Genomic DNA, 9,925 nt, shown 5'->3' on the forward strand with positions numbered 1-9,925 from the left:
CACGGAGGTGCGACAGGGCCGGCGCCGGGGGAAGGAGGTAGGAGCGGCAGCGGCGCGGGCGGAGCCGGGGGGCGGGGGGGCGGGGTGCGGGTGGGCCCAGCGGGGCTGCTGGGCCTGGGACCACCTCCCCGAGAGGGTTGGAGATGGGGTGCTCGGAGACGGAGGCGCTTTTGACCACCGTCTCCAGGGCTCCCGCAGGGGCTATGCCCATTTCCCGGAGCGGACGACTGAGACCCAGAGGGATAGCGTCCTGCTCGAGGCCACCTATCTCCGGTCCTGCTCCTGAGCAGCTTACAGGCCTGGGGGTGACAGAGCTGGGTACGGACGTCCCTGGCCTCTTGCAATGGGATCAGGGCTGGGGAGAGGGACGACGGGCTGGGGGAGCCTAGAAGGGGTAGCGGGAGGACTTCTTGGAGGAGGCAGCGTTGAGTTTCATCTTTTATTCTCTTTCTTACTTTCACATCCAATCAACCACGAAGGTCTTGATTCCCCCCTAAGTGTACCCACTGCTTAGCCAAAGCCACTCCTTAGACCCCCTGTTTGAGCTCCATGCTTCTGTCTCAATCCTCCAGTTCACCTCCTTACCAACCCCAGAGGGCTCTGACGCCCTGCGCACCTTCCCATACCCTGGAATACAAATCCCCTTCCCAGCCTGCCTCCCCCACACCCCTGGGGGCTTGGATCTCCCCACTCCCTTAAGTCTTTCCTTTGATGTCTCCTCCAGGAAGCCCTTTGACACCCCCTCCCCATCCCTCCCCAGGCTGGGTCAGAAGCCCCCTCCCGACTTCCTCAGCGTCCATATGGCCCCATCACAGCTCTGATCTGGAGTTACCACTCTTATTTTCTATCTCCCAACAAGCCAGGGAGTCCCATTCTGTCAGGAAGCCCATCAGCACTGCCTCTTTCCCCAGCATCCCACACATACTAGGTGTACAGTGCGTGTTTACTGAATGACAAAGTGTATGTGTGTGAGTGTTTATCAAACAGAGGAGAAAACCTGTCTGTATTAGCTCTGGCTGCCATAACAAAATACCACTGACTGGGTGGCTTAAACAACAGATTTACTTGCTCACAATTGTGGAGGCTGGGAAGTCTAAGATCAGGGTGCCAGCCAGTTTGGTTCCAGATGCAGGCTTTCCTCCGGACTTGCAGATGCGCACCTTCTCACTGTGTCCTCACATGGTGGAGAGAGCAAGCTCTGGTGACTTTTTCTCTTCTTATAGGGACAGCAGCTCTACTAGATTAGGGCCCCACTCTTAAAACCTCATTTAACCTTTATCACCTCCTCACCGGCCGTGTCTCTTTTTTTTTTTTTAAGGATAAGGTACCATTTTTTTTAATTAGTTAATTTATATTTTGGCTGCATTGGGTCTTCGTTGCTGTGTGTGAGCTTTCTCTAGTTGTGGCGAGCGGGGGCTACTGTTCGTTGCGGTGTGCGGGCTTCTCATTGTGGTGGCCTCTCGTTGTGGAGCACAGGCACTAGGCGCACAGGCTTCAGTAGTTGTGGTGCGCGGGTTCAGTAGTTGTGGCTCGCGGGCTCTGTAGTTGTGGCTCGCGGGCTCTAGAGCACAGGCTCAGTAGCTGTGGTGCACAGGCTTAGTTGCTCTGCAGCATCTAAGAGGGATCTTCCCAGACCAGGGATCGAACCCGCGTCCCCGCATTGGCAGGCGGATACTTAACCACTGCGCCACCAGGGAAGTCCCAGCCCTGTCTCTAAATACAGTCATATTGAGGGTTAGGGCTTCGACATATAAATTTTGGAGGGACATAAATATTCAGTCCTGGCCTGAAGAGGGGGTCAGAAAAGCCCTGTCAGGCTTTGGGATGGAATTGGGGGTCTTAAGCAACACGAGGAGAAGGAGATGCTGGGGCTGAGTCTCTGTGAGTGGGCAGGTTTTCACAGGAAGAAGGGACAGAGGAGGGTGTATCGGGTGAAGGCATAGCAAGAGCAAAGGCTCAGAGGCTGGAGAGGGAAGTGAGTGGGAAGAGAAGTGAGAAGCTGAGTTTGGACACAACACAGAGTGTGAAGTAAATACTGAGGGAACCCTGGAAATAGATGCTTGTTCATTCATTTGCGCAAAACATTTTTTGAGCCCCTACTCTGCAGGGCACTGACTGAAGCAGTCCCAGCCCTGCCCTCATAGAGCTCCCAGCCTGGTGGGGAAGATGGACATTTGTCGAATAATCCTGTAAATGAACATAGATAGCAACCTAAACAAGTACCTCAGAGAGAAGTTTATGGTCTGAAAGTCAGGGGGTGTGTCAGGGAAGGCTTCCTGGAGGTGGCAACACCTGAGCTGAGCCCTGAAGTTTAAATAGGAATTAACTGGGTAAAAAGAGGAGCAAAAGTGGTGGGCAGGGCAAGTGCAAAGGCCCTGAGGTGGGAACATGCTTTGTAGGATTGAAAAAAGGCAAGGAGGTTGGTGTGGCTGCTGCTGAGAAAGTGAGGGGGAGATGGAGGGAGAGGTGGCATGTGGGGAGTTTCCTCACCTGACACTTAGACTGTGACCCCCACCCACTTCTTAGTGCTCTTCTGGGGAATCCAGGTGAGGTTTTCTGTTGGGTACATTGTAGATGCTCAGTAATGAATGCTTGATTCAGGGGGCCCAGGAGCAGCTGGGAGAAGTACAGGATCAGGCTGGCATATCCAGCCCTGCCATGGCAGCTCTTGCATCCTGTGCAGGGAGGGATTGGAATCAACCCTACTTCTCAGATGATGGGAGCCCCCTCCCCCATAAGCCACACAGCTAGGAGGTTGGTGGTGGGGGGTCGCCTGGTGGTCCTGAGTCAGGATGGCCCCCACATTCCTTCCCCTTCATTCTCGATGCTGGGCCTACTTCTCCAAGGTTCAGCAAGGGACTGAGCTGGAGATTCTCAGTGGGGAGAGGACAACCAGGAGTGATGGAAATCAGCCCATTTCCCAGATGAGGAAGACTGAGGCCTGGAGAGCTGAAGGCTTGCCCTGCCGCACAGTGCTTGTGTCCTCAGTCAGCACTCTGGAGGTGGGGTGATCTTAATTTCTTGGCTTCCCTTCCTCACCTGAAAGGCAGACTTTAGAGGTGAAACTCCAGGCTCAGCCCTATGCAACTTAGCCAGGTACCTTGACTTCCCCACCTTCGAAAGGGAATAAGGACAGTCCCCGTGTTTAAGGCTTTGAGAGCATTCAATGTAGTTGGGCCATATAAAATGCTTAGTAGGGGACTGGGTGTGGGGAGAGTGGCACCTCCCATTTGGTGTCATCATTTCCCCAGCACCCAGTATGGGACTCACACAGACCAGCTGGACAACAGCTTTACGATTGTTCTAAAATCTCCTGGCTGTGTGAGCCTGGGCTGGATCATTGGGAACAGTTCATGGCAGCTGCTTACCCAGGACGAGGGGGATTCGGCCTCAGGGCTGTGGGCCTGGGACACTGAGGCCTCATAGCCGGCAGAGTGGGAGGGTCCACACACAGACTGGCCCGCAGGGATCTAGAGCAACATGACTTGTAAGAGCCGAAAAGTAGAAACAACCCACGTGTCCGTCATGGACAGATGGATAAACAAAATGTGGCCCATCCATACGATGGAATATTATTCAGACATAAAAAGGAATGAAGCACTGACAGATGTTCAAACATGGATGAACCTCGAAAACGTGATGCTGAGTGAAAGAAGTCCAGAATAGGGAAATCAACAGAGACAGAAATTAGATTAGTGGTTGCTGGGGGAGGGAGGTGGGGGAGGGACTGCTCATGGGGACGGGTCTCCTCTGGGGGTGATGGAAACGTTCTGGAACTAGACAGAGGGGATGGTTGCACAACATCGTGAATGGGCTAAATACCACTGAACTGTGCACTTTAAGATGGTTCATTTTGTATTATGTAAAATTCACCTCAGTAGGTGAATTTTTTTAAAAAGAGAGATTAATAAATCCAAAGCCCTTGTTTCATAGACAGAGCTACTGAGGCCCCAAGGGGGTCGTAGCTGCACAGGTGTGAGTCTGGGGCTGCCAAGGGTGGATGCCCCAGAGTCACTGGTCCCTGCCCTCCACTCACAGCGTTCTGAGGGATGCCCAAGAAGTTCCAGGGCGAGAACACTAAATCGGCAGCGGCCCGGGCACGGAGGGCTGAGGCCAAGGCAGCAGCTGATGCCAAGAAGCAGAAGGAGTTGGAGGATGCCTACTGGAAGGATGAGGACAAACACGTCATGAGGAAGGAGCAGCGCAAGGTGGGTGGGCCCTGGGCTCCCATGCCCCACCCATGGGCAAGGTGGGCGGTCAACACAGTAGAAGGAGGTGAGAGGCCCCTGGGTCTTTGGCCTGAAGGGTGAGGAGTCATTGGACATGGAGCAAGGGCAAGAAGGGAGACAGAAACAGAGGCAAAGTCTCGTGCAAAGGCCCTGGGGTGGCCAGGACTTGGCACGTTTAGGAAATGGCAAGCCCTCCACGAGCTTGTCTCTCTCCTTCGTGTGATGCCAGGGCTGGTCTAGACTGGCACAACCTCACTCTGGAGTGATTCCGCACCCAGGGGACACTTGGCAACATCTGGAGACATTTTTGGTTGTTACAACTGGCAGCTGGAGGGTGCTACTGGCATCTGGTGGGCAGAGGCCCAGGATACTGCTCAACACCTGGCAGTGCACAGGATGGCCCCACAGCAGAGTGAGCCAGCCTGACTTCAGCAGTGCGGAGGCTGACACATGCTGATAGATCCTGTTTCTGACCTGCTGACCTGGGGCCTGGAGGCATTTCCAGGTGTTTATAAGAACACAAAAGAGGGCCAGGATGGTTGGCCGTCTCCTGCGGGGGCCCGCAGCACCACACACACAGTGAGTGGGTGCTTAATTGGTGTCTGGAGTGGTTCAGGGCTGATGCTGACCCTCTTGGCCCAGTAGGTGGCACCAGAAACCATTCTTAGCCTCTTCTAGTTCCCTGGGCTGGTGATAGGCTCCAGCTGGGACTGTTAAAGGTTCTGGAATAGCAGTGGTGACACACCATCCCTGCATGCCCAGTTCAGGGGGCACCTGGGCACTTTTGTGAGTTTTTCCCATTGTCTTTCTGTGCAGGGCTGGATCCTGCCTTGTTTTTAGTCGGAATTGAATATCACTGGTTCCCTCCCCTCAGCGCCCTCAATGTTGCACTGGGTCCATGGAGGTCTTTAAATTTTCTTTTTGACTGTCAACATTTTGACAATATAGGAAAGTTGAAAACCCAAAAGGAAAACTAATGTCTGCCAAGGATCCATTATCTAGACAGAAAAGCCAGAGACCTTTCCACAGTCCGGGAGTGGCAGCAGCCCAGCCCAGGGCCCCAGGAGCCCTCCCCAGGCCTGCATCTTGGGCCTCGGTGTCATCCCCATCCTCTAAATGAGGAAACTGAGGCACAGACAAGGCAGGAAGTCCAGGTCATAGGGCTGTGAGGAGGGGCTGGAGCCGGGCTGGCGCCAGGCTGCCATTAGCTGAAGCCAGGGATCTGCCTTCTGGTTTGTGATGAGGTTTGACTAATAGCCTTGCAAGCATCCATGCCCCAGGGGTGTGGCCCAGGGAGCATTTGCCTGTCCACTCCCCTGTGTAGCACACACCTGGAAGAACACACAGGGCAGAGGTCCGACAGGCAATAGGGGCCAGACAGGCTCTCAAAGCTACTCGACCCTGTCGCTGTAGCACAAAGCCACCATATGCAGATAGGCTAAAACTTTACCAAAACAGGTGGAGGGCCAGAGTTTGCCAACCCCTGCTCTCTAGTACATTCCCAGCCCCCATGCCCCTCCCTGGCAGTCCCCTCTCCTGAGTGTTTTCCTTTTTTATTTTTGGCCATGCTGCAGGGATTGAACCTGGGCCACAGCAGTGAAAGCGCCAAATCCTAACCATTAGACCACCAGGAACCGCGCCCCCCCCCCCGAGTGTTTTACCTGGAGCTATTGATGGTTCTCCTTCCCCATGGGGTGGTTTTCTGGGTTTTGTTTATCCCTCTTCCTGCTGATGGGTGAGGGGGGCCCACAGTCTACACAGCACACCCGGTCCCTCTTTCTTTCCTTACGTGACAGCTGCTTTAAAAAGATAGTTTTTATGAAAAAGAAACAAATCCACGTTTGTTCCAAAACACTAAAAGAAAATGAACATCTCCTGCCCATGTGACACCAAAGGCTCTTCTCACCCAATGCCATACCCTAAAGGCCATGCCCTCCATTAAATGGGATCACACAGCCAGATTTCTGCTAGCCATCAGCCTTGTGCTGGGCCGTAATTCATCGGCCCGCCCAGAGGTTGGCATTTCGTTTCCATTTGTTCCATATTAAGCAACTTGGCAATGAGCACCTGACTCTCTGGGTTCCATCTCAGTTATTTATGAGGCTCATTTTTGATGGCTCCAGAATATTCTGCCGCAGCCTCATCCTTCACCCATCACCAGATGCTGCCAATTGCCCTTTATAAAAAACTGCGAGCATCTTTTTAAAAAAAGTCTGCCGAACGTCAAAGTATAAACTCTCATGTTCTCGCCTCAGTCCCGTGTCCCTAGAGACTAATGGCCCCATTCTGCATGTCCTTCCTGAGATTGGAGCCTTCTGGAATTCATTCACTCATTCACCCAGCACACTACTTGAGCACCTACTGTGTGCTGGGCCAGGGCCTGCCTCCTGCCGCAGGGACTAACCAGATAATCGGAAGACTAGAAAACAGGGGTTTGTGGAACACGGGAAAGAGCCGTGTGGTAGAGCAGAAGGACAGAGAGCCAGGAGCTCAGGATGAGCCAGAGTTAATCAGGAAAGGAAGCTGGCAGTGGTGCTCCAGCAGGGCAGAACAGCTAGTGCAAAGGCCCTGAGGCAAGGCTGTGCTGTGGACGGGGTGAACACGGGCTGTACATGCACCATGCAGTGGTCGGGGAGCCACAGGAGGACATTACCTCTGACCGATGGGGAAACTGAGACTCAGAGCACGATGGCCCTACCCCAGGTGTCTGACCACAGACATGGGATCCTAGCAGCTGTGCCCAAACAGCCTTGATCTTTAACCACCACCCTCCCCGTCCCCCCCCCCGCACCGGCTTCTTTCCTATCAGGCAGGCAGGTTGGAGGTCAGAGGCCCAGTATGTGTCCTCAGGAACCCCTTTTCTGGGGCAGTTAGCCCTGTCACGGGGGACACTGCAGGCATAGGGACTGTCCCTGAGGCCTGGCGGGCAGATGGCAGAGTTGCAGGCAGTGAGTGGGCGGGTGGGAGTGCCTGCAGTACAGGGCCCTTTGGAAGTGCTGGGCGGGAGGCGGCAGAATATTCCAAGCCTACGGCCACACAGCCACACTGCACTACAAAGGAACCAGAACCTCGCTCTGTCCCTGTAGTAGTGCAGGGGCAGCGGCCAAGGACAAGTCCTACAGGCCACATGTCCCCTCGACCAGCTGGCATCCAGGCCTACCTGGGGAGCCAAGGTGGGATCAGTCCCAGCCCCTGTGACGCTCAGCTGGGAACACTTCGATGGTGCCTCCCAAGGTCTCCTGGCTATAAAGCCAGAAGTGCTGTCCCAGCTGGCAAATGGGTCCAGACCCCAGTGGCTCCTGTCGCCTTTGGAATCCAGTACAAACCCCTCCCCATGCCCTTGAGGCTCCCCATGGTACCACCTCTGCCCTCCCCACGTCTTCGTCCTCCACACTTCCCCTCTTCCCTCCAGCCGCACCAGCCTCTGTGCTGTTCCTCTGTCATGCTAGGTGGTTCCTGCCTCAGGACATTTGCACCCACCATTCCCACCACTAAGGACTCTCCTCTTCCCCAGCTCTTTTCCTGGCTGGCTCCTCCTCCAGCCCAGGTGTCACTTTTTCTTCAGGAGCCACCCACCGACTGCCTTGGCCAAGGTTCCCTGTGGTTCCCTAGTCATACCGGATGGGAGCCCCCAGGTAGGCTCATCGTGCTCCCATCCACGTCCCCTACGCCCATCATGGGGTCTAGCACACAGCAAGGCCTCCATCCAGACTGGTTGAGATGGAAACTGGACCCCATGCCAGTGGGATGGGGTCCACTCCTGACTCCCAATCCCCCAGGAGGAGAAGGAGAAGCGGCGCCTGGAGCAGCTGGAGCGCAAGAAGGAGGCACAGCGGCTGCTGGAGGAGGAGGACTCAAGGCTTAAGGGCAGCAAGGCCCTGCGAGTGGCCACCTCCAGCAAAGTCACCCGCACCCAGATTGAGGAGACGCTCCGCCGAGACCATCAGCACAAGGAAGCCCCGGACCCAGGTGAGGGCCTCGGCCCACTCTGGAGCTGCCCTTTTACCTGATAAACAGTAGGCAGTGGGCCTACCCCCTGGACTGAGTCCAGGCCCCACTCCCCACCTCCAGAGAAGCTGCCTGGGCTGTGCAAGGTGAAGGGTGGGTGGGCAGTGTCTTGGCAGGCCTGGCTCTGAGCACGGACGCCATAGGCACACAGGTGTGTAATTACTCTGCACCTGACCCTGGCTTGTGCTCCCCGGGGTCCCCACAGCTGATGTGGTGCCCCGAGGTGAGGAGACAGCAGCCACGTATGAGGTGCCTCCTGAGTGGTGGGCTGCAGGGAAGTTAGTTTGGGGACTGGGCGGGCAGGACTGGCCCGTCCCGAAGGTAGGACTGGGCAGGGAGCTCAAGTTGTGTTTCCATTCTCCCGCATCCTTCTCTGCCTGCCTGCCTCCCTCCCTTTCTCCCCTACTTCTTCCCCTATGGTGTCTCTCATCTCCATGGAACTCTGCGTCTCTGCTTATTTCTCTCTGTTTCTGGTATGTCTCTGTCCCCCGGTCGCTACCGCCCCCAGCCGAGAAAGCCAAGAGCCACTTGGAAGTGCCGTTGGAGGAGAATGTGAACCGCCGCTTGCTGGAGGAGGGCAGCGTGGAGGCGCGCACCATCGAGGATGCCATCGCAGTGCTCAGGTACGGGGCAGGGCCTAGGTCTTTGGGGTGGGGCTTGGGGCCCAGAGGGGAGCTTGAGACTCTGGGGGCGGGGCGGGCCACGCCCCAGACCCCCTTGACGCCTGCGCCTTTACCAGCGTGGCGGAGGAGGCGGCAGACAGGCACCCTGAGCGCAGAATGCGGGCGGCATTCACTGCCTTCGAGGAGGCGCAGCTGCCGCGGCTCAAGCAAGAAAACCCCAACATGCGGCTGTCACAGCTGAAGCAGATGCTCAAGAAGGAGTGGCTGCGTTCGCCGGACAACCCCATGAATCAGCGCGCCGTGCCCTTCAACACCCCCAAGTGAGCCTGGAACTGGGGGAGACGCCCCGTGGCGGCCAGGGTCACGACCCCACGCGCCCTTCCGCTGGGTCAGCTCCGAGGGTTACAGAGATGTCTGGGGGCCACGGCACGTGTCCTGGGGGCCAGGAGGCATCACTGGCCACACCTCCCACCCGAGGGTCCCTGCTCCAGTGACACCCCTCGCCCTTCCCGCACGCGCCAGTGCCCTGGGGCTGAGTGCCCAATAAAGGCAGTCGGTGAGGCAGAGTGTGCACTTGAAGTCTACGTGACTGGGTGGGTGGTGGGAAAGACGGGCTGGAATGAGGTGGAATGCACAGGCCACAGCCAGAGAAGACAGGGGCCCCCCACCGCGCTCCTGTCCTAGCAGGCTAGCTGAGAGCTGTGCTCGGCTCCCGGCTGCGCCAGTTATCCAGTGAGAGATCTGTACCATCATCCCCTGGAAGCCTTGCTGGGGGTAGCACAGAGAGGCTGAGGCACTGGCTCCAGGTCACACAGCACTTCAGAGGCGGGACCAGAGGAGAGCTGGAGGCGAGTTGTTGGCACCCTGAGATTCTGGTTCAGAGTCAGCAGCAAGGTCACATACTGTGCTTGGGGTCAGGAGATGCAGGCTGTTCTGCTGTTATTCCAACACGAGAGGCATCTGGAATAACAGGGCAGGCTTCCTGGTGGAGGATTTCTTTAGACCAGGCCTTAGTGGAAGATGAGTCAGTTTCCATCGCAGAGGCAGGGCACTGGGCAGGCAAGG

At 56.3% G+C, this 9,925-nt stretch overlaps 1 protein-coding gene across 1 annotated transcript; it reads left to right on the plus strand.

Moving 5' to 3' along the window:
* On the plus strand, nt 1–9,429 carry CCDC124 (coiled-coil domain containing 124). Its single transcript, XM_065874991.1, has 5 exons — nt 1–37; nt 4,039–4,208; nt 8,009–8,198; nt 8,746–8,860; nt 8,977–9,429. The coding sequence occupies exons 2-5, from the start codon at nt 4,050–4,052 to the stop codon at nt 9,182–9,184; spliced, it is 672 nt and encodes a 223-aa protein (XP_065731063.1). The 5' UTR covers nt 1–37; nt 4,039–4,049; the 3' UTR covers nt 9,185–9,429.
* Nucleotides 9,430–9,925: the final 496 nt, after the last annotated feature.

The sequence above is a fragment of the Phocoena phocoena genome, chromosome 3 (genome assembly GCF_963924675.1).
Source record: "Phocoena phocoena chromosome 3, mPhoPho1.1, whole genome shotgun sequence".
In the NCBI taxonomy this organism is placed as follows: Eukaryota; Metazoa; Chordata; class Mammalia; order Artiodactyla; family Phocoenidae; genus Phocoena; species Phocoena phocoena.